The following is a 26,199-nucleotide window of genomic DNA, read 5'->3' on the forward strand; positions in this document are numbered from 1 at the left end:
AAAAGAAAAGCAGTTACTACATTTGAATGTGATGAAAGCATCTAGATAAAAAGCTACGTTTTGACGTAAACTCTGCATCAATTATTTGGTAGATGTTATGCATTTCGAGGTTAATTCAGTGTGGCTGCAACAACACCATTTATATTATGCATAAACATTGATCTCTAAATAAACAATAATTATGTTATTTAATAAATCTCTTGTATGTTAGTTTTTATATATATATAATAATGCAAAGATCTCTAAATAAACAAACATTCGTGTGGTCACAGGTTCCCATCGATTCTCACGGCCCCGAGATTTTAGTCTCGTCAGAAAGCAGGCCATTTTTCAATATCCCGAAAGTCTTTGATTGACCAACGTATTATTTGACTGATTTGGTGATGAATGAAAATTCGTTTCATCTACACTAATTTTAAAGAAATACAGCTCGGTATAAATACGTCTTGTTTTTCATTCTGCATGTTATAAGAGGATGACGCGTGTCGTATGATCTTTATAAAATCATTTACTCGTGTCCAGACATGTTATGTCACAGGCATACCAATTAAAGCTTCTTATCCACAATTGGAACATCGTTTCCCTTGGAAAGAATTAGTTCGTTCCTAAAACCAGGTATGTGTATTATACACATACCTGCTAAAACACAGATGGTTATTGATGACTATAATCTTCTATAAATTGTATAAAACTATTATGTTTATTTTTCATCGTTTAGTTTTATCTTTACATTCAGACTTTTAAAAAGAAATTTAAATAAAGAAATAAAACAGATAAGGCAATTTAATGAAACCCAGAGATATTTAAATAACAATCTCATCGTTTATGTCGGGCTTTTGCCTATTATATTACCGTTAAAAGGATACTAAACTACGATATATTGATGAAGACAAATGATTTGAAGCAAACGCACATATGTTATTTATAATGAAACAATCTTGCTCGGTCTGAAATCTTAGAAAGCTTTGCCAAAGAATATCTTTGGAGATACAAATGTTCAAATCATAAAGTTTATTTCAAGCTACAGATTTTAATTTACCTTTTAAATGATACTTTAATAAGAATAAAGAAGTATTTAAGTTTCATGCAAAGGCAGATATGCAGTCTGCCTCAGCCTGAAGTCTTCTGAATTTTTTCTAATAAATATAGATCTGCGGAACCATTTATGCGGACATCACATAATTCGAAATATTGAAATTTTGTTTCATCTTTCACTTGTTTACAATTCTGCCGTGGGAAATCATAAAATCGTGTTTATTAGAATCAAGCGAGCGGACATGTTTAATTCACGTCTAATTCACGTGTAATAATGCCTAAAGAGGGCATTGTGTAAAAATGAGATCTACCTCAGCCATTCATTGATGTTTATTGATAGATTTTGTAATTTTGTTGTATTGATGGTATGTATACATTAGCATATGAACAGGATTAGGTGAGGCTTTATAAAAAAAATCCATATACAGTTTGCTTAATTTGATATGTTTAATTTAACGCATTAATTTGTTTATGCATACATCTTAGTAAATACTGTACAAGGCTATAAGTTACTGGAAAATTATATAGTGTAATGCAACCTTTTGAGAAATTAAAACAGTCTAAGTTTAATGGCAGCTGTCATCTGAAAATGGAAAAACCTTATTGTTATTTATTTTTTAACAGATGACTACATTGTCTACACTGGATTGTCTATGGCAAATCACTAGTAAGTAGCGCAATAATTGTTTTATAATATAATCTTTGTTCTAGTGATCAGACAAGTGTTACTGTACTGTAAGTTATTTAGTATAATTTACACATTTCAGCAAAACTGAGTTAAGACGTCTTAACAGATATTATGCCTCGTTCTCATACTTTCGTGTCTTCTCATTGGATTCGTGCTCAATTTAATACGTCATTTTCGCTCTCGCCAAGTACTTCGCGTGTCAGGATTCTATTCAAGTAGATCGAACGTTTACAACTGCCGACTATTTTGGGTGTGACCCCTTATGTACAATTCCCTTTATGTACCAGTCCCTTTATGTACCACTTTGAGACTTTATGTACCACCTATATATTATGAAGGTGTTGTCCATTCATTCATAGCAGTGTGTATGGGCATTAATAAGTGTTGATCGAGTCAAATTTAAGTAAATCAAATATTGTCTACTATAACATTGCATTTCATTGTACTGAATCATTTATTTCTTGCTCTCAAAAAAGTTTTGACAATTTGGAAAAAAAAGTTCAATAAAACTGATTAACTTATCAGTTTTTACTCAGTAAAATATTGCTGAATTATACGTTATATCTATTTTGTTATTGCAATTCATAATGTAATGTTAAGAACCAAAAAAAGTTTAATAAAACTCAGTAACTTTGTAACTCAGTTCTTACTATGTAAATTATTGCTAAATTATATGTTAAATATAAAAATGTAGCAATCTAAATTACATGTACAAATAAAAAAATCTAAATTAGAATTATAATTGAAATTTTGTTCACATTCATAAATTGTTTTATTTCCAATAGCATTAATAAAATGATAAAGCTAAAATGAAATGAACCTTATGCAATGGTGACAGTATCTCTAATGAAGACTAATGGCACTGTCTGGTGCTCAACAGCTCTAATTTCCTCACCTATGCCGGGTGTGAAATGTCATGTTTTTTTAGTAAACATCCCAAACCAAATGGGTCCTTCTTTACAAGTGACACATTCCTCTAATAATGAGACCAATTAACAACAACATTAATACTTTTATACGTTTGTTTAATTTTACATAACAATAACATAGTCCAGCACATAATCTCATAATACATTTTATAAATCAAATCATAAATTTTTATTGTTATTCTGTTATATTGTAATTTTAATACATAATTATATACATACTTAATACATAAAAGTAGCACATGAAAAGCCAAACACATTTATCATTCAAAAAAATTGATAATGGAATACTTTTATTTGATTTTTGGCAAACAGTACAAATGAAGGTATCCATAAAAGTAGCACAAAAATCAAAGAGCATTTATCATTCAAATCATTAGAGTTTTTTTTCTTTATTGGCAAACAGTACAAATGCAAGCATACATCATAGAACAAACAATTACAAATGAAAAGTTCACAAAATAAGGGAGTTTATTTTATTTTTTCTTTAAACAACAGTACAAATACAAACATACATCATAGCACATGGGAAGCAAAGAACATTTTTTTTTTTATTCATGAACAGTACAAACACTCCAATATACATAGTACATGTTACACTTCTTTACTCTTCATCTTTACTCTTCATCCTGATGTTGGTATGGTTTTACATATTGAATATCACCAGCATATATACTCACTTTAACAAATGAGCAACAACACTTACCTTAATTACTTGATAACCTGTGAAAACTTTCTCTTTATCCTCCCTTTGATTTTTTATTTGAAAATGAGCGTGATAATTTTATTATTACATAGGTACCTAATAACTTTATTTATACCACAAATAGACATCCTTTGATGACACCACCAGTTAATTTTTTTGTAAACATAATTAAAGAAGATTTTTTTGATTTTTTACAGTTTGAAAATTAAGCTCATTCTCTAAACATGATATAAAGGAAATAATTTTATTTTTTACAGTTTGAAATGAAGGTCATTCTCTCTTCTCTTCAAAGTATCACATTTCAACTATACAATAGGAAATACAAACATTTTAGTTAGACTTAGTCAGGATAAGATAGTGACAAATGGATTTTTAACCAGGTTTTCCGAAGGAAAAAACTGGTTATTAGATTGGCGAATGCGGGCTGGCTGGCTGGCTGGCTGGCGGGCGGGCGGAACAAGCTTGTCCGGGCCATAACTATGTCGTTCATTTTCAGATTTTAAAATCATTTGGCACATTTGTTCACCATCATTGGACGGTGTGTCGCGCGAAATAATTACGTCGATATCTCCAAGGTCAAGGTCACACTTTGAGTTCAAAGGTCAAAAATGGCCATAAATGAGCTTGTCCTGGCCATAACTATGTCATTCATTGTGAGATTTTAAAATCATTTGGCACATTTGTTCACCATCATGGGACGGTGTGTCGCACAAAAGAATCACGTCAATATCTCCAATGTCAAGGTCGCCACGACTAAAAATATTTTTTTTTTTAAACAAACTTACAAAGGGGGTTAATTTTGTTTGTTCATTTCAAAAGTTCAGTTTGAGTTTTCTCCCTTTATCAGATTTTTTTTTCACAATGAAAACCTGGTTTTGTGACAATTTTGTCCCTTGTTATAATATACTTTAATTTCAGGTAAGAATATGAATCATTTATTACTACTGGGGCTAATAAATTATACTAAGACAGTCACTGACACACAAGCTGGCATAAAATATAATCTATGGCAATATAGTAGTCTAAATTCATGAATAATATGTCACAAAATACATTTCATTATTAACACACCTTCATATTAAACCATATATTATTTATCTCTATATGTTATATATATATATGGTACATAAAGGGTCAGATAGTGGTACATAAAGGGGTGGTACATAAAGGGTGACATCCCTCTATTTTGCCGAGAAAATGAGTTTTAAACAAGAAATGTTCCATTCAGACATAGATATTGCTTAAATTGTGGTAAAAAATACCATTGTAGAGTATTATTGCATTTTAAATCGTCAGCACTTAAAACAAAAAAGTTAAGAAATTCTGTGCAAGTGGCAGAAGCATTTCTAAGGAAGGCCATGCTCTATTTAATTCGGATCACTGAGAGGTACCCGACAGGGTATTGTAACTCAATATACAAGACGCGCAAGACTATTATATTTCAATTAACACATTTGCATTGTTTTGTTGAAAGTAACCATGGTTAAAAATATTTACATCCCTGCTCTTATTTGGAATTTTATATTTGAAAATAAATTGCTTCCATCATTAAATACACATCCAATTGTGTCTTAGATAAAGGACATTGCAATCCGTTACGTAAAAAATAACTTCCCCACTGGGAGCCCCATTTCGAACGTGGTCAAGCAAGGAGCACGAATCCAATGAGAATAATCTTCTGGATGATGCAGATCAGTGACCTTCACCTTCACGAGTTGAAAAAAAAAGTAAATTTGTAAACAAAGACGATTTTCAGATGGTTTAATACTGAAATAGTATTTTATTGAGGATATAAAAGTTATACAATGCTAAAAATACTTGTCATTGTATGCGCATGCGCGAAATACATAGTTAAGGGGCACGAATGTACGAGAACAAAGCATAATATAAATTCGTTTAATATCTATTGACTATTCTAGAGATATTACAAAATGTTTAATAATCTTAGTTTTCACAATGATGAGGGCTTCATTAACAAATGTAACCAAGTGTTTCTTAAAAGACGATACACATGGGAGTTGGTGAATCATAATTTTTTCGGCGTAAGCTGCATAAGCCAGCTTTTCACCCTGACTTGACCTTTGTAAGTGTCCAATAAAATTCAAATAAAATTTCCCGCGGCTAGGTACGAATGAATACACTTCATTTATTCCATTGGCTGATTTGAGTATACCACCAGAACATTGGAAACATATCCGCGTCTTTGTACCACTGTTTTACTGTATGAAACAATTTTATCTCTAATGAAAAGGCTTAATAGATAGAACAGTTTTACACTCAATTCTCGACATCAATACAGTTTGTGCGTACACCTTTTATTTTCAGAGTATTACCAGCGCAAAAGCGTTTATACTTAAAAGGCTATGTTCTCATATTTAGTACTTACTTCCATATTCCTGTCAACATGTTAACATGTAAAAGTATAAAGAGCAGTGGAAGCGAGGCCTCACTTTAAAGAATTGCATTTCAACCCGCGAGGTTTCGGGTCATGTCGCGGACATTCAGAGTTTATATACAGGTCATCACCGGAGTTCGCGGTCAGTAAAATAATCGTTATATAATAAAGACGCTATCCGTGAACTAGGTTACCTGGAATTTTCTTTAGACCAGAAATATGTTAAAAGAAGATATTCAGCAATATAATTATGGTATGTCAATAATAGATTCTTAATGTGTTTTCAACAATACAATGATAAATATTATTTTTAATAAATTTAACAATAATTATTCCACCATATTGCCTAATGTACTAAAGTGATATTATGAGCATGTAACAGTTTATAGGTGTCTATCGCAACCGTTGATTATTTTTGATGTTTCTACTTCATATACACTTATAGTAATTAATGCAGCATCAACATACTAAAACAATATACCAGAAAGAGAAAAATAATGCATTTGAATATTAACCGTACTTTCGTTTGACAACTGATCATGCGTTTACGAGTTGAACCTAAATTTAGTTTTAGTGCAGATTTGTTCATACGACACAAAGACACAATATTGTTTTACGGATCATTTCGGCTTACAGGACTGGGTGGGTCACGTAAGAATATCGAATATAAAATATATTTTTATAAACAACTGGTAGCAAGGTGAGTTGCAGATAATTGATCAGTAACCACATTTTAACTAACTATTTTGACCTGTTAATTCTTTTCAGCTCAATTCAACAGTGCAAAATGCCCATAATATCACTTTAAGCATGAGCACGATGATTCTCGATACTGTTAATAATCGAATCAAATAGCAATGCCCGACAGACCACTAAAACAGGTTTGTTCTCGTGTGGCCGGTTGACTCATATGTTTAAATTTCACATCCATTCTTCTTTTGGTTTTCTGTTTTGTATCTATAGGTTTATGACCAGCAATATGTTATAATGTAAAATAAGCCGCGAAAACTCCCCGTAACATCCCGTACTGCGTGTGATGCAGCTAAGAACTGCACAGAAAAAGACATTCGCTATCCTTGATCTCATTCATTAAACTATTTACGCCGTATATCTTTTTTAAAGATATTTCTTGTTATATATATTTTCTTTAAGTTATTTTATGGGCGTTTATCCAGCCTTATAGAACAGGCCTGTACCAGGGGGTGGGCTCAGGGGCCTGCCCCCCCCCCCCCAGCTGGCTGTCGAGTTATGATTTTTTTTTTAGATAATGGGCCTACTGCAAATTTTTCTCTCATGAAAGGGCCCCCAGTACACTTATACTCAGTAGAAAAGAGCAGACGTGTTTTATTGCCCCTGTTAAACAAAGGGATTAGCGCTAATTTACTCGCAGGTGGAGATAAGCCACTAGGCAATCTTTTCTTATCTCCTTGTACACACATCTCCGATCAGTCAATTACCCCTTGTGGTCCTGAATGCTTCATCTATCAATGAATGTTTTAATAGGTCTGTTGATGAGTGGCCAAGGAAAGAGAAGCAGCAAATGGAAACAACTGATACAGGAGTTCGTAGGTCTGGAAATTGCTGACGTTAATTATTTGTGAAAAACAAAATAATGTTGGAAGCAATTAGAAAGGTGATGTGGATAATCGTCTTTGTCTAAATCCAAGGCCCATAACTTCGTCAAAAATAAATGGACTGGAACGAAACTGATATTTCATCTGTAAGTCATGTACTCACCAAATATCGGGTCAATATCTTAAAGCTATTAAAAAGGGCCAGAAAATGAAATGCCGGACAGACAGACAAACGGACGGACAGTCTGACTGCTATATGCTATCCTACCGTAAGCATTTAAATCAGCTCAGACTATATTAGAAAGAGTTGCGTAAAAAACCTCCTGAAAACTGTTATTATAGCTCCATTAGTCATTGTCGGCCCTGGTACTACTTAAATGTACTTCATGTACACTTAAGTATACTTAAATATATCCCAGGACCAATCGAGCGTTATTATAGAATATTTGTTTAAGTCCAAGGCCAATAACTACGCCCAAAAATTATTGGACTGGAAGGAATGTCACAATTCATCTGTAGATTATGTACAGTACAACCAACGTGGCACAAACATAATCCGCGACTACGCCACGGCCAGATTATAAGTACGCCGTGACCGATGTTCATGCGGCGTATCGCCGTGGCACTTGGTATCGATCCGCGCAACTACGCAGAGTATATTAACCTCGCGTACTTTCGCGGAGTAAATCCGCCACATACATACGCGGCAGATCGAGTGAAAAGATATCCACCTACATGTACATACATGTATGTGTAGCGTAGAAACCAAGATTTACACTGGTTTCATAATTATTATTTTCACATTTTAATAAGCAATATGACACGTAATGCGCTTTGACAAATTATCGTTGAATTAATCAGCGCAACTGTTAATGTTTCGTTCGATTATCAAATTATCATTATTAAATTTGTATTCCGAAACACACTTCCGAATTTTAATGCTAACGCGAATATCCTTTGTTTCATAAAATGCGCGCGAAAATTATGCAGACATGTAGAACGTCGTTTGGAAAGTGTGGGTGTATTTTGTGTTGTATAAATACATGAACATCACGTCAGGCGTAAATCGCGTGTTCAGTGGAAAAAAACCGCCCCGATTAGATGTTATTTCATCATCTCTTTAAATAGTAACAAATGCCAAAATGTATTTGATACTTAAGGAAAATTTATGGAGAATGTTTGTGTATCGTAAATATTTACCAGCATTTGCTTTAAAACTGGAATATACGGGATTATCGGGTAATTAGGAGCGGTATAAACTGTATAATATGAACAAAATAAAACTTGTTTATATACGCATATTCAAACAATAGTTATAATAAGCTGATAATTAAGAAAACAACAAATACGTCTTCACCGTCTTGATTAATTTTTATTATTTCATGTCACAGAATTTAGTAATATTCTTTCATTTAATTGATTATAACTTTAGACATGATTACGTATTTTCTGTGGACAAGGGCTTGAATAATTTATACCAGTCTCTTTTTATGGTATACATAATAAATGTATGATGTGTAATATCTTGCAATCTCAGGAGATGTCTATCGTTCTGTTCAAAATATTGAAAAGTAACAAGTACAATTTGCTACAGGTACTATAAAGAATGATATATGAGGAAGATCCCTTCTCCAGGGAATGAAAGTGAATTGTTTTAATATAATTGTGTCTGAAAGTCCTTATAATTATATTTCCATTAGTGTCTGTTAGTGACACATATGGCTTTTACCAGAAGAGAAATGCCGTCAGGGTCAATAAGCTCAGCAGGGCAGTGTGCGCCATAACTCTCAAGGGAAATCAAAAACGTTGTACAAATGTAAAATGTAAACATCAGCTATTCTGTTTTCAACAAAATGGTTTCTATTATAAACAAGGTAAAATACAAAAACCTACTGTGAGCTATGTTGAGTACATTGTATATAAATGTAAGAAGACAACTCAGTGGTCTTACGAGGAAAAATAAGAAGTCCTAAAAAGGAGTCATCTTGAAAACTTCACGCATCTTCACATTTTCAGTAAAAATAATGGTTTAATATAAATAATTCTTTTTATCATTATTCATTACATTTTTGTAACAATATAACATTAGTACTTATTTTATTTGCCTGTGTTTAAGCTGCGGTTGTGATACATACCTTAGCCCTAATTTCTTTAATAAATTGCAAACCATCCCAATGTACAAATGTATATACACATTAAAAAAAATATAACTGTCCTTATTTAATTGTTTAAATTTTTTCAGACGCCGTGGGGCTCATGGGGTGAGTTAGGGAAGATTTTCCCCTCCATAATGTTTTTTTTACATTTTTAGAGTCAAATGAAGTCATTTTGTGCGCTAAGACTCTTAAAAACACAACTATATATAAAATCTTGATAATGATATGTTTTTTAATTAATTTTTTAATTGTTTGAAACCTTTTTGTATAAAAAGTATAATCCGACTTGAACGATTTACCAAATTCATCGTTATCAACCAGACGCTTTTATTACATATATACACATTTTCCAGATTCTATTCAAATCCGATAATCCGGTATTTTATATTTCTGAAAGCAAATTTTGTTTAATATTGACAATAAAAGTGCTCAAGAATTTCATGAACAGAAACTTTGCCATTTTTCTTAAGTATTGAAATGAATATTGGCATAAGTGGCTATTAAAAGATTTGATAAAATATTCCAACTGAACATCCATTAATCACCTAACATGATGTGTGCCTGTTTATACAACAGTCAATATGCCCATGCTTTCCATGCAAATAACACAACATTGTGCATGCTCCATAATTTTCACACCCTTTTTATTGGGCTTTTATTGAGACAAAGGATCAACAGGAAATAAATAATAATAAACAGAACAGAACATAATTTTATTACACATAAACTTTACAGTTTCTATTGTTAAACAAAAACAATAATACAAAATACATGAATATAGTAAGTGGATTTAGCAGAAATGTTATATAATAGTTATGGATGAACTTTACTGATACTTGAACAAAACTTGTTTTAAATCACATGTTAACAGTGTATATTGCTACATATGAATGCTTTTTACTACTTTTGTAATCATTAAGGTAAAACATAAATTGTAATTTGAAGGAGCATAGAATATAACAGTTCGCATCCAAACCACATACAATTTAAGTAGCAACGGCACAATTACAAATTATAGTTGAACTTGTATCATAATACATCGGCATAGTCTATAATCAGTAAAATATAAAAATAATTTTCATTTCGAAATATAACAATAATTATTTTTCGAAGGAGCACACATTATACATTTGAAACGCAATCACAAAATCAGGTATCGAAACAGTACCGGATAATACATATAATTAATATGAATGCAACATCTATATCATCATATACTAAAAGCAATACATGTTCAAATATAGCATATCACATGATGTCATATTGTATTCAATATACGTTTTAAACTATAAAACAAATACATTGAACAAATTATACATTATTATTGGTATAATGATTGCAAATCTTGAGTGCTTCTGAAACTAACTTTCCTAACTTTAGCATTTCATTTTTATTTTCTGTAGTTAATAATATTGTGAGTTTGAACATACTAGGTCTGACTCTATAATAGGTTTTAATGTAGTTTTCTCTTATTTGGGCAAATTTAGAACATTTCATTACACATAATTGGCAGAGTCGCAAGTTTCGTTCTAATCTATCGTATCTTCCTGTCTGTATTCTCAAGTTATGATCACAGATGCGTATTTTCGTAATTTCTGTTCTTAAATTTCTTGAAACAATCGTCTCTTAATATGGTTCAAACGAAAATGTTTTTTTGATGGCTTTGTATACAATTAGTACCCTATTATCATTAATAGCTCGATTCCACTCTTGTAAGTATTCGTCGATAACTCTTTGTTTAAACAAAAACAAAAAATTAACCTTGTTGATTTGTGAGTTATTAGACCAAACATAATTAAATCCGTATTTAGATAGTAAGTCCCTAACCTTCCCAAACCAGTTCAATGTATTATCATTTACGGCAATTAGACCATCTTCCAATATATATCGAAATATAATGTTTTCGCTTCTAGTTATTTTTAACCAATATTTTACAATACGTACATATCTGTTAATATACAACAGGTATCTACCAAGTTCACCATAAACGGCTACACTTGAGGTTGATTTTCTGACACCAAGAACAGCTTTGCAGAATTTAAGGTGCAATTTTTCCAACTCGCTACACTTTGAGAAACCCCATATTTCACACGAGTATGTGATTATTGAAGACACAAAAGCATCAAATAACTGCAAAGCTACCTTTGGTTTACAATTATAAGTTTTCAGGTTGGATAACAATACGTTGAGTGCTTTTAAGCCCTTACCATGCAAAGTATTAGTATTGAGATTAAAGTTTCCTGTATAATTAAGGGTTACACCCAGATAAATAAAATCGTTAACAATTTTCACAAAGATTTGTCTTAAAGTATAATATCTTTTAATTCTCTTTAACAATATGTTTTAATACAGAACAAGTATTTACATGACATAATTAAATTGCTACATGGAATTTACCCTTTTACAACTTTTTATGATATTAAAGCTTCTATTTAGCAAGTTTGCATTTGACCTATTGTTAATGTGTTATTGATACATTCCTTGCCAATCAACAAGCATATAAATTATGCAATATGTATCACGCCTTTATATAAGATTCCTTTATAAAAGTCTTGTTTATTGTTGGGTGGATTTGATAGCATATGTTTCTGTTTTGACCTTCACTGCTTAATACTAGTTTGAATAAATGTGTTTAATTTTGGCGTTGCAGGTAAGAAACCATATTTACTTTCCAGGGCTCAGCCTAGGTTCAAACTTAAGGGAGAAGTGACTTCTCCCTGAGCTGAAATTAGGGAGAAATGAGGCCACTAGAAGGAGAAGTGATTTCTGTTCGGCGTTTAATAAAATCTTCGCTTGTTTTATACCCCTCATTATACCAAGCCTTAGTATCATCATCAATGACAAACAAATACTATTTTCAAATTCAATAAATCCTTACATATTAACTCACACAAATCAATTCATACAAATAAAACTTGTGATTTCCATGTGCATCATAAAAATAAACAGTACTTTAATAATGCAATGACAATCCAAACCCTATTTACATCATAATGTATCAATACATGATAATTAGTCAGTGATTTTTTCACCCAATTGGGAACAGGTCGGGTACCAATGCCATTGGGAATTCTTCGCGTCATGAAATCACCAAATTGTGGTACATGTAAAAACGAGTCTTAACAAAACACATCCTTAATGCATGGGACCAAAGACCTAAAGATTGCATATAGTATATCTATTACTGTTTATCCGAATTGTATACATATCCGAAATATGTACACTTGAAAATGCCTTACCTGTTTCATTTACTAAACCAAATTGTCATTGTTTTAATCTGGTTTAACAAACCTTATTACATGTACATGTTTGTTAAATCCAGTTAATGCTTTCTCCATTATTGAATCACCATTAGTCTACTTGTAAATTGAATCGCAAGCTTTGAATTGAACGCGGGTTTAATGTTACAATACATCTGCCATGTGCAATGTCCTAGGTCATGAGTCATGACGTAGCAATTTTTATTCTACTCTGATAATTTATATCTAATCGAGGAAATGTGTTTTCTCAGTGTCTATTGTGTAGTACCGGTATTAGGACTTGTTAGTATAAAAATGAACTGTGATTCCAGTTTATATAAGATGGGTGTTACTCGTAATTATCGGTGGATTAACAAACTGACAAAACTCGCTGGACTTTTACAGTAGTGGATCTACGTAATTAATAGACCTTTGATCAATTTTGTTTTTCTTTAATATTTTTTCCGACTTTCTTTAACCATGCCGTCTGTCAAAAACATGTAATTATCGAATGGTCAATCAATTATCACGTAACCATTAGACAACTTACATCACGCGCAAAGAGGTTGCGGGATATAAAATAAAGTCGTTTACGTATGGATACGGTAGATAAAATTATGGAAATTAGCACTACAGTTTGCACGGGTAGGTTGTTAGTTTTCGTTTATATGGTTATGAATTAATGTCTGACAAAATAAAATGCACATCGACTGGATAATTAGTGTTAAAGAGTTTTGAAACACGAAACAAGTAAACAGTAGAACATACTAGAATAAATCGTATTCATATTTACTGTTGGGAATGTGTTGCGCGTGTAAACTTTTTTGAGCGTAAATACATGTCTATAACGACGTCATTTCATCGCTCAGGTAAACTATTGCATATGTATATATAATGCGCGCGTTCTTATTGGTAACTATCGATCTTAATGTACCGCTTAACTCCGCCTGCAAGGCGTGTACTAATTGGGCTTGCAGAACAGAGAACTATACAAACTGTCGGCGATATGACACTCGCTATGATCTTTTGATCTAAACCGTTATTGTTTGGAGTGAATGCCCATGTATGCTAGTTGCCTGGATAAGCTTTCACAGCAGTCGATCATTTGCTGTGATAATAAACTGATTACATAACAAGCGTCATTGATGACTTTATGACATGTGAAAATAGAGAATTTTTAGATGAAAAAGTTGAGAAAAAAAAACTTCGATGTTGTAAAAAAAAAGAAGGCGAAGTCAACTTCTCCTTCATGTAATTTAAGGGCGACATTATTATGTCCCGGGCGAAGATGTCGCCCACGTCGCCCTCACGGCGGAGCCCTGGAGTTTCTTTGATTTATTTTATTATGCCCCCCTTCGAAGAAGAGGGGGTATATTGCTTTGCTCCGGTCAGTCGGTCGGTCTGTCGGTCCGTCCACCAGGTGGTTGTCAGACGATAACTCAAGAACGCTTGGGCCTAGGATCATGAAACTTCATAGGTACATTGATCATGACTCGCAGATGACCCCTATTGATTTTGAGGTCACTAGGTCAAAGGTCAAGGTCATGGTGACCCGAAATAGTAAAATGGTTTTTGAATGATAACTCAAGAACGCATACGCCTAGGATCATGAAAATTCATGGGTAGATTGATCATGACTCGAAGATGACCCCTATTGATTTTGAGGTCACTAGGTCAAAGGTCAAGGTCACGGTGACCCGAAATAGTAAAATGGTTTCCGGATGATAACTCAAGAATGCATACGCCTAGGATCATGAAACTTCATGCGTAGATTGATCATGACTTGCAGATGACCCCTATTGATTTTCAGGTCACTAGGTCAAAGGTCAAGGTCACGGTGACCCGAAATAGTAAAATGGTTTTCGGATGATAACTCAAGAACGCATATGCCTAGGATCATGAAACTTCACAGGTAGATTGATCAAGACTCGCAGATGACCCCTATTGATTTTGAGGTCACAAGGTCAAAGGTCAAGGTCACGGTGACCCGAAATAGTAAAATGATTTTCGGATGATTACTCAAGAATGCTTTTGCCTAGGATCATGACACTTCATAGGTACATTGATCGTGACTCGCAGATGACCCCTATTGATTTTCAGGTCACTAGGTCAAAGGTCAAGGTCACAGTGACAAAAAACGTATTCACACAATGGCTGCCACTACAATGGACAGCCCATATGGGGGGCATGCATGTTTTACAAACAGCCCTTGTTTAATGGTTTACTTTTAAGTCTGAAATGTATTACTTTTCTATGCAATAATATGAATACTTATAATTTATATCATTTTTATAATTATGTTGATTGTAACAGTTTAGTAAATTAATATTTACTTTAAAAGCGAGTAGCTTTTACTAAATTGACTACTTCCCAATCATGGCCAATGTAGTTGTATATATGATAAACTGTATGTTTGATTTATGTATGAATGATTGTAAGACTGCTTAATACTAGTTTGAATAAATGTGTTTCATTTTGGTGTTGCAGTCCGGCTTCCTCTCCTACCTCTCACAACCAAAATAAGTTTTTACTTCAAATTAAACCAACAAACAAAATCTGAAAGAACATTGCTCTGGAAATCATCTCATTTAACAAAGAACAATTCCGTAACACAACACCGTTGTTACACAATGTCTATGTTTTCGTTACCATATACCCACCGCTCATTACGTTTGATAGCTCCGCGTTTGCGGAAAACAATAATTTTGGTTTTTGGAATGTTAACTAGCAAACCCCAGGTATTGAAATATTCATATAAACGGTCGATAGACTATTAATATACTCCGAGTATGTGTTACAATGTCTAACACATGCTTTGACCGACTGGTACATATTGCGTATTATGTGCAGCATTTTGCCGTCCAAATTGGACTTGTATAACTTTAACCACAGTGCATTTAAATATATAGAATCAAAACAACGTTTCATATCTATGAAACAACAATACAATCGTTTATTCATATTAACATATTTTTGAATAATTGAATGGAGTATGAAAACCGCATCTATTGTTGACCTGCCTTTTCTAAACCCAAACTGCGCGTCAGATATAACATTGTTTATTTCACACCATGTCGTTATTCGCTGGTTGAGTACACATGTAAACAACTTTGCGAAGTTACTTAATAAGGTGATGCCTCTATGATTACTAGGGTCGGATTTATCACCCTTCTTATGTATAGGGATTATAATCCCATCAGTCCAAGATAACGGGAATTTGCCTGTATTGAAAATAATGTTAAAAATCGTTGTAATGTAACCCGCCAAAATATCACAGGCTTCTATAAAATATTTGTTAAGCAATTTATCTACCGGTATGCCAGGTGATTTACATTTCTTTAAGACGGCAATAGCTTTAATTACTTCACTATACGCTATTTGGTTATCAAGGTCCCCATATACGTTGTCAAAATTGTCGAAGTCATGGTTTGAATTAAAATCTTCTGCGTTAGCATTATCATTAAAATTTTCTTTGAAAACATTTGCTGGAAATGATTCTTAAAGTCATTTAGTGACGTGTTGCTAGTACAACCTGATGGATTGTGTGATCTAAAGTACTTCCAAAAGTCCTTGGGTTTGTGCCGTTTAAGATCTTCGAATTGTTTACAGTGTCTGAGATTGTACGCCTTACGTTTATTTTTTGTACGTTTTAATTGACACATTTTTACTCTATCTGTATCACTATGTGAGCTGTTATATATATACAATGCATCTTTATATGATCGTTTCGCTTCTCTACATTCTTGGTCAAACCATTTATAGCTATCCGATATAGTGTGTCGATCAAATTGTGGATATTTTTTAACGTGCTTGATAAATAATGGGTCAGCAACATATTTTACAATATTGGTGAAATTTTTTACAATGGTGTCAATATTTTGTTTCGCTTTGTTTGATATGGCTTTGGATTAGATCGTTAAAATCCGGAGCCCTGTTTATTAATCCCTCTCGGAAATGCTGTTTTTCATCATCCCGCCATTTAACATACTAACATATATATGGTTCTTCTACTGTAACTCGCATGTTGCATATTACATTGAAAGACAACATGATCACTGAAATTGTTAAAATCGTTAACAAAGAAGTTATCTACGGTATTAAAATGATGTTCACTTATAACAGGTAATCGATGACACTTGCGCCATGAGTATTAAAACATGTATATTTACCAATGATAAAATCAGAGCCCAATCTACCGTTAGCGATTCTCAGTGTCGTGGCCTTGCATAAATCAAGTAAACTATTTCCTTGAGAGTTACTTCCCTTGTCCATTGAAAATCTTGGTAACGTGCTATCAGCTAAATAGAAGTCGGGGTCAATATCGTATATATATATATGCATCGGAAAGAATAGCATCACTTTTACACGCTGTTCTAGCGTTAAAATCCCCAGCTAACATACATGTAACTGTACCCAACGATTGGAAATGGTTAATATCGTTACCGAGACTTTCGCACAGGTTCGTATCTATCAAGTTGGCCATCAGAGAATCACTACCCCATATATATACCGCTGCAATAAATATATCTTCGTTATTGTTAAAAAACGATTTATCTAGTTTAAGCCATATTATTGTATCATGAATATTTGTAACAACCGATATGCCACTGGTTATGCTATTGCGTGTATATACTACTATACCGCCACTGTTGCGCTTAGCTTGCCTATGTCTATATTTCCTATAAAAATTGTGGCAATCGTATCCTGATAGTTCAAGTTTGCTTGCTTTACATGTCCATGATTCTAAAAAAATAATTAGGTCATACTGTGATACAATGGCAAGGAAATCTGGATCCTCTCGTTTGGCTGCGCTCAATCCGTTGCAGTTCCAGACTACACGCTTAAGTCCATCCAGTCCCTCCTACGAGTCCTTTATTGGCCTGCGGTCAACGTACAAAGTGTCATATGACACCCACGCCTGTTTTCCCACCTGCTTTTCCTCTTTAACTCTTCTGAAGAGACGCCGTCCTTTTGCCGCGACTTCCGGTGGGAATTGTTCCGTAACATAGAACGGCGTTCCTCGGAGGTTCTTGCTACTTCCGCAAACTTGTTGCTGTCGCCGAAGAATGAAAATTTGCAAACAATGCTTTGGTGCTGCTTAACGACGCTCACACTACTTTGCACGTTGGATGTGTGAATTGTGTTCCCTTAAAATCCTTCGTTAATCCCTTCTTCGTTGGTGTCACTATCGCTCACACAACTCAGCACGTCAAATGCGATACTTGCGCTCACGCTAATCCCTTCGAGGTATAGGACTGAGTTTGCTTCTGCCAGTACCTTGCTGATTGATCCAAGCCCCCCAGGCGAATTTTGCGTATTTATACGTTTGCTATCTTCAAAATTCTCATTACTTTCACTTCTTTTCTTCTTATCTTTCCTTTTTCTTCCTGTCATTTCAATAGCATTTTTACACTGATGGATAGTTCACATTATATCCTTTATTTCGATACTAAAATGATAGTTTTCCTGTAGAAATTATCAAAGTAATCCAAGTTTTGTCAGAGCTCCAAAAAACACGTCTGCTCGTCCCGCCTTACTATACTTATCCTAATACTAATAAAGCACTGTTTGTTTAAAGCTAGAATTTGTTAACGTCATGTTTACATTAACATTTGGAAGATTAAAAACACTAAAATGGCAGTAACATGTACATCACGAGATGCTGCATGATATAAACTGCAGGTATTGCATGCCTACAAGTGCTGTTGCTAATAAAGGGTGCGCTCTCATTGGTCAATATTGATTGTCCGATACAATGACGTTCTGCTTTTAGGCGGGTTTTCCTTGTGTAAAGCGATACATGTAATTGACAGAGCGAGGATCGTCAATCGGCTTTCAATATTATTTGGGCAGTAGCTTTGATCTTTAGAATGGCCATTTGCAGTAACTGCAAAAATGCACTGATTGAAAAAGTTCATGTGCCCCCCAGTCTCTGAATTCGAAATTCAAGCACCTGGGCAAGGGACCATTAGATAGCCTGTAGAAAACACTGCAATAAACCCTTTCCATGCTGGGAAATTTGTCGTCTGCTAAAATGTCGTCTGGTGAATTTCTAAAATTAGCATTTTCTTCGATTTTTTTTTCAAAGAATACTATAAGAATAGCAAACATTTTGGATCCTGATGAGACGCCACGTTCTGTGGTGTCTTATCTGGTTCTAAACTGTTTGCAAAGGCATTCAAAATTCGGTTCCAGCACTGAAATAGTTAATATATTTGTTGTAAAATAATCACACAGTGCAGTTATAATTCATCATCACATGCATCTTAATAACTACAAAAATGAGTTTTATTGCATTGATGAGGAAATAAACAATTTTTATGTCCCCCACTATAGTAGTGGGGGACATATTGTTTTTGCCCTGTCTGTCTGTTGGTCTGTCTGTCTGTTTGCGCCAACTTTAACATTTTGCAATAACTTTTGCTATATTGAAGATAGCAACTTCATATTTGGCATGCATGTGTATCTCATGAAGCTGCACATTTTGAGTGGTGAAAGGTCAAGGTCATCCTTCAAGGTCAGAGGTCAAATATATGTGGCCAAAATCGCTCATTTTATGAATACTTTTGCAATATTGAAGATAGCAACTTGATATTTGGCATGCATGTGTATCTCATGGAGCTGCACATTTTGAGTGGTGAAAGGTCAAGGTCATCCTTCAAGGTCAGAGGTCAATTATATGTGGCCAAAATCGCTCATTTTATGAATACTTTTGCAATATTGAAGATAGCAACTTGATATTTGGCATGCATGTGCATCTCATGGAGCTGCTCATTTTGAGTGGTGAAAGGTCAAGGTCAAGGTCATCCTTCAAGGTCAGAGGTCAAATATATGTGGCCCAAATCGCTTATTTTATGAATACTTTTGCAATATTGAAGATAGCAACTTGATATTTGGCATGCATGTGTATCTCATGGAGCTGCACATTTTGAGTGGTGAAAGGTCAAGGTCATCCTTCACAAGGTCAAGGTCATCCTACAATGTCAAACATCATAAAGGGGGACATTGTGTTTCACAAACACATCTTGTTAATGTTGATGTTGCATGTATTTGCTAGAACTGACTGTCTTATATTTGTATATATGGATTATATAAAATACAGAAAACATAGCACAGCACATGACTTAACAGTCCCCAAATAAAATAAGGTTTGATAATGCCCCTCCCCCCCCTCCCCCCCACCACCACTATTCACTATTATGTTATATTTAAAGTTATACAATGGATTATTTTGTTGTTTGTTAATAGTTATGTAAATATTTTTATCAGAAAATATAATATAAATAATAGGAACATGTAACATGGATACAAGGCAAAAAAAAAAGATCTTCCTCAAACACAAATGACTTACTCTAAGTTTTCTGACACTTAAAATAATTAATATATTTCATGTACGAAAATATATGGGGAAAAAAAATCCGGTGTCTGAAAATTCAAAGAAAGAAAAACAGCAGTTAGGAAAATAAGAGACTCAACAAAAACTATTGCATTGGCGATAGGATATGGGTATGCAATAGGATATGGGTATGCAATATGTATAGCATTGTTATTTTTGCAACGAATAATAGCATGTGTTGTAAAATTCCATGTCACATAGTATGAATTACTTTTATGTATATGTCACTTAAGGCTGTTAGGTGAAACCATTGTTTTTTAATTGGTATACATGTACATGTACATATCGGTAGTTATTCACCCAATAGTGCATTTTTAATGGTTCATTCCAAAAAATATTATTCTGGTAAAAGACAAGGGTGTCCGAAAAATTAGAATATCCGAAAGACATATAGTAATTTTGGTAAATGCAAATGTGAATTTGATATTGACAGTAACAATGTTGAAGAATTCCATTTGTAAATTGTCAGATGAATACAGTCAATTCACTGGTGATATCATTCTATTTAAAGATTTGATGTAAGTCAGGTAAAATCAGGACGTGGGAATACTGACATAAGATAGTGACATCATGATCTACGTTTAGAGTAAGACGTGGGTTTTCTCATTTAAAAAGCTTAATGCACATAATTCCATGTGTGTGCAAGGGGCACTGTTCACATCTACTTACACAACAACCAAATTAAAGGTGAAATTAATTGATAAAGACAACCCTTTGTAGCGAACCAGAAATTAAAATACCTATATATGGAGTTGGATTTCATGAGCTTTCATCTGATTTAATGGGTTCTTGATAAGATAAATGTGTGACATGCAGTGTCATTGTGTCATCAGAAAAATAAAATGACATAAATCATACTGAGCAACCAGTAATAAATTGTAATTATACTTATGAACAAGAAACTCTTTTTATGTCCCCCACTATAGTAGTGGGGGACATATTGTTTTTGCCCTGTCTGTTGGTTGGTCTGTTGGTTGGTTGGTCTGTTGGTTGGTTGGTTGGTTGGTTGGTTGGTTTGCGCCAACTTTAACATTTGCAATAACTTTTGCAATATTGAAGATACGAACTTGATATTTGGCATACATATGTATCTCATGGAGCTGCACATTTTGAGTGGTGAAAGGTCAAGGTCATCCTTCAAGGTCAAAGGTCAAATATATGGGTCGAAATCGCTCATTTAATGTACACTTTTGCAGTATTTAAATATTCAAGATAGCAACTTGATATTTGGCATGCATGTGTATCTCATGGAGCTGCACAATTTGAGTGGTGAAAGGTCTAGGTCAAGGTCATCCTTCAAGGTCAGATGTCAAATATATGTGGCCAAAATCGCTCATTTTATGAGTACTTTTGCAATATTGGAGATAGCAACTTGATATTTGGCATGCATGTGTATCTCATGGAGCTGCACATTTTCAGTGGTGAAAGGTCAAGGTCATCCTTCAAGGTCAGAGGTCAAATATATGTGGCCAAAATCGCTAATTTTATGAATACTTTTGCAATATTGAAGATAACAACTTGATATTTGGCATGCATGTGTATCTCATGGAGCTGCACTTTTTTAGTGTTGAAAGGTCAAGGTCATCCTTCAAGGTCAAATATATGGGTCAAAATTGCTCATGTAATGTCACTTCTGCAATATTGAAGCTAGCAATTTTATATTTGAAATGCATGTGTATCTCATGGAGCTGCACATTTTGAGTGGTGAAGGGTCAAGGTCAAGGTCATCCTACAAGGTCAAACGTCATATAGGGGGACATTGTGTTTCACAAACACGTCCTGTTTTTTTAGTATATGCAAAAACACGCAAGTGACACTTAAGGACAGAATACATTTTCGGCAGAGGTCCAATCACCTAAAATTCAGCCTATTATTTAGGCCAAGCTACACCCCTGGTTATCTTATTTACTCATTGCACTTAATGGGCTATTTTGTTATCAGACAGTTGAGATTTATCAAGAGGTAGGAGGGCTGGTATTGTGCAAATTGAAAACTGAAGCTTTATGTAAATATCATCCTGTTTATGTGCATGCTCTTGTTTAAAAAAATGATTTTGCATTATTTGTATGGAAGAGCTATTTTGCAATGATATAAATGAATTGCGCTTTGGGAAAATGGAGCTTAATGCATGGGCAAAATGTGTGTCTTATCAGGGAAGTGATTTATGCTTATGCTTTTAAGTTCCCTTTCGGAGATTTGTTCAAATATGGAAAAAAAAATATATGTAATGTTTCAGTACAATTGCATTTGATCAGTTATTTTATTCCAATATCAGCGACACCTATTGGTGTTGTGTTGCACCCAATATTTCTTATTTGACATATCAGAACTGCTGCGGCAACATTTACATACAAATGAATGGTGACAGTCTATTCTCTCATTTCAGGCAGAAATTACTGGCAGCATGGCGTGGTCATAATTTAATGTCACAAGAGCAGCTGAAAGAAATCATTGGAAGCAAAGCAGTTCCTGTCAACATATCACGAACACAGATCAAAAAGGGTGTAAAACAGGTCCAATAACAAACACAGACCAAAAAAGGGTGTGAAACAGTTCCAATAACTTACAACTCCATAGGTCCAAGGTGTTTGGTTTTATTCACGAGTTCATCAAGAGGATTTTTTTAAAAAGACAACCTGTTTTCTTTATGGTTATGTAAATTAGGTAGTAAACTGCATCTCATTATAAGTATGATATATCCTGTTTTAGAAAAATATTCAATTAGACAACTTAAGCTGGACTGTGAGATCAGTGGATTAATCTCTTTGTAACCTATTAGAAATTTTCATATTAAAAAAAACCTTCAAAGGCTGCATTATTTTCCTGCTGCTTGCTGTGAAAATGTGAAAATGATATGAAGAATCATACGAAAACATTGAGGTTGTCATGTGCAGAGGGAATATCTAGTTGGTTTCTAATGAAGAACCAATCCTCTTAAATTACCGGGAGATAGAATTACCTTTTAAGAATTTGAAATAGGAGATCAACAGACTGTGATAGTATTGCAAATATTTACCAACTTGCAAAGTGAAAAGTATTTACATTGATCAGTGTTTATGAATTACTGTTACGGAAAACAATAATGAACTAAATGTTTGTTTGAGGAAATGTCAGGCAGTCAATATAAATAGGTCAGGCAATATGATTGCCATTTGTGCAGCAGTGTATAGAAATTTTGTGACAAGGTGATCAGCTTAAGGTGGCAGTGTTATAGTGCGGGCTGTCATTTATGCCTCAGCCAGTGTTCAAACATGGTGGAACTGACTAAAATTGGAGCCTCTTTAAAGAAGTGCATAAGCTTCAAGTTAATGTATCACTTACTGTTGCTGATGTTTTATTGCTAGAATACAATCAATAATTGCTACAGATATTTATTTTAACATTGTGTTAATGTTGAGTGGAAATGATTGAATTGCTTTACCAAGAAGAAAATAGACCGGCGCAAATCATATTTGATGATATTAAAGAGTGATTTCACTTTTTTTCCTGTGAAATAAAGAGTGGATTTGAAGGACAGATGGGTAGAATGCGTGCCAATTTAAAGAATTTAGTGATCAGTGGCATTGTTGCATGCAGCTTCATTTTTCTTTGGATGATATCTGTCTCTAAACAAGGTATGAAAACATAATATTTCTGCCCAATTTTTAGTTGTGAGCGTTAGCTCACGACTAATGTAGAGAGGTAGTTTTGAAATTCAGTCTGCTTAAGCTATGCTAGGAACGATAACTGCACGTCAGTCTGCTGTAAGCTACGCTAGGAACGATAACCAATGCCTGTCTGCCCTACCTGCAGTTAAATTATGCAGACGACAAATGCTAGGAGCGTCTGCTCTACTACTGCAGTGTGTGTATTTGATCAATAGTGTTTAACAGCTTGTAAGACGACATTGGCCAGTCTAGTGTTTATCATTGAAATCTGTACATATTGGCTGCCTTCAGGGAAAACGGGGCTTAATGCATGTCAAATAAGATTAGCCTGTGCACACTGATTAGCCTGTGCAATGCGTACAAGCTAATCAAGGACGACACTTTCTGATTTTATGGTGTTTTTCGTTTAAAGACAGTCTCTGGTACACAGTCTCTGGTACTGGGATGACAATTTATGCATATGCATTAAGCCCTGTTTTCCCAAAATGAAGCTTAAATTATTTTTATGCCCCCCTTCGAAGAAGAGGGGGTATATTGTTTTGCAAACGTCGGTCGGTCCGTTGGTCGGTTGGTCTGTCCACCAGATGGCTTCCGGATGATAACTCAAGAACGCTTAGTCCTAGGATCATGAAACTTCATAGGTACATTGATCATAACTGGCAGATGACCCCTATTGATTTTCTGGTCACTAGGTCAAAGGTCAAGGTCACAGTGACTCGAAATAGTAAAATGGTTTCCAGATGATAACTCAAGAATGCTCGCGCCTAGGATTATGAAACTTCATAGGTACATTGATCATGACTGGCAAATGACCCCTATTGATTTTCAGGTCACTAGGTCAAAGGTCAAGGTCACAGTGACTCTAAACAGTAAAATGGTTTCCCGATGATAACTCAAGAATGCTTACGCCTAGAATCATGAAACTTCATAGGTACATTGATCATGACTGGCAGATGACCCCTATTGATTTTCAAGGTCACTAGGTCAAAGGTCAAGGTCACTGTGACTCGAAACAGTAAAATGGTTTCCGGATGATAACTCGAGAATGCTTACGCCTAGGATCATGAAACTTCATAGGAACATTGATCATGACTGGCAGATGACCCCTAATGATTTTCAGGTCACTAGGTCAAAGGTCAAGGTCACAATGACTTGAAACAGTAAAATGGTTTCAGGATGATAACTCAAGAATGCTTACACCTAGGATCATGAAACTTCATAGGTACACAGGAAATAATCTAGAACTTACTATCTATGGGTCCCTGAACTCGCAGATTTTAGACCAATTAGTCCCAGGCCAAAATTAATGAGTCCACCTTGAAAAAGAATGGGTCCCAAATTTTGAAAGATACCAAGTAGTGAAGAAAATGAGTCTAAATCACACTAGCTCAATAACTATATTTTGCATTAAACTTTTAATAATCATTATCTCAAAGACATGTTCAGGGCTTTCCTTAGACCTCAAATCTCAAGAGTCAAGGACTCTTGGGACCATATTTTCAAGAGTCAAAATCAAACTTCTGAGAGTCCTAATAATAACGCAGGAGAGTCAATGATTTTTTGCAATTTAAGCAAATTACTGAGATAATATATAAAAAGCAACAAATAAAAAGATACATGTATGTTAACATTTATTTCTTACATTTTACTGTCACTACAACACTATGCATTTAAACACAATATTTCAATGATTAATAAATACAAAACATGTATTCTAATACAACATTAACTTCATGTATACAGCAGAGTAATATGTCATATGTTCTTCTTTCGCACGTTTGAGGGTGTTAGGAGCACTGTCATTTAGATCTAAAGTACGCTTTGTCGTTGGCACACACACTTTCAGAGTTACTACCGATTCCGAATTCGAAAAGGTTTCTCTGCAACATTTTCCGAATGCACTAGCACAATTACACTTTGCACAATTACACTTTATCCAATAACTTTGTTTGACCGTTTCGCGTGGCTATTAAATTAAGAATGAAATACAAAATGTGAAAAAAAAACATTTCCGCTGGCTATCACAAAAAAAACAACAACATATGGGTGGTACCTAAACACAATAGCCTATATAAATCGGTAAACTATAAAAGGAAATTATTTCTACTTGCCGATAAAGGTGCCTCCGTATTTAATCCCATCAAAAATTCTGATGCCCTTTAATTATTTCATGTGCCATCTTCACGGAAGATGTGCGACAAACACGCCGTTTTCTATGCCTTATCAAACGGTCAATTATTACGCCTACATGTATTTTGTAATCAATTAGCTCATGCAAAAATTGTCACTTTGCCACAAGGCCAGTTGTATCGGTTCTATAGTTATTTTTAGCAACTTTGATGCAAAGCGTGTAATTTGACGTTGTAGACAGTACATATGCCAGCATAACTTTCGCGCGTCTTTGAACTGAGCAATCATGAAGCGAAACAGTGATGGG

The 26,199-nt window shown here is 34.3% G+C and overlaps 1 protein-coding gene across 5 annotated transcripts in view; it reads left to right on the forward strand.

Moving 5' to 3' along the window:
* The first annotated feature begins 1,578 nt into the window (after positions 1-1,578).
* Positions 1,579-26,199, forward strand: part of LOC127879420 (alpha-1,3-mannosyl-glycoprotein 4-beta-N-acetylglucosaminyltransferase B-like) — a 90,534-nt gene continuing 65,913 nt past the window's right edge. The window contains exons 1-3 of one of the 5 annotated variants that reach the window (XM_052426236.1): positions 1,605-1,702; positions 7,254-7,319; positions 22,502-23,729. In XM_052426236.1, coding sequence (XP_052282196.1) covers positions 23,633-23,729 — 97 coding nt within the window. In that variant the 5' untranslated portion in view covers positions 1,605-1,702; positions 7,254-7,319; positions 22,502-23,632. The other 4 variants (XM_052426234.1, XM_052426233.1, XM_052426235.1 and 1 more) reach the window with 4 other exon arrangements.

Source organism: Dreissena polymorpha, chromosome 4, assembly GCF_020536995.1.
Source record: "Dreissena polymorpha isolate Duluth1 chromosome 4, UMN_Dpol_1.0, whole genome shotgun sequence".
Taxonomy (NCBI): domain Eukaryota; kingdom Metazoa; phylum Mollusca; class Bivalvia; order Myida; family Dreissenidae; genus Dreissena; species Dreissena polymorpha.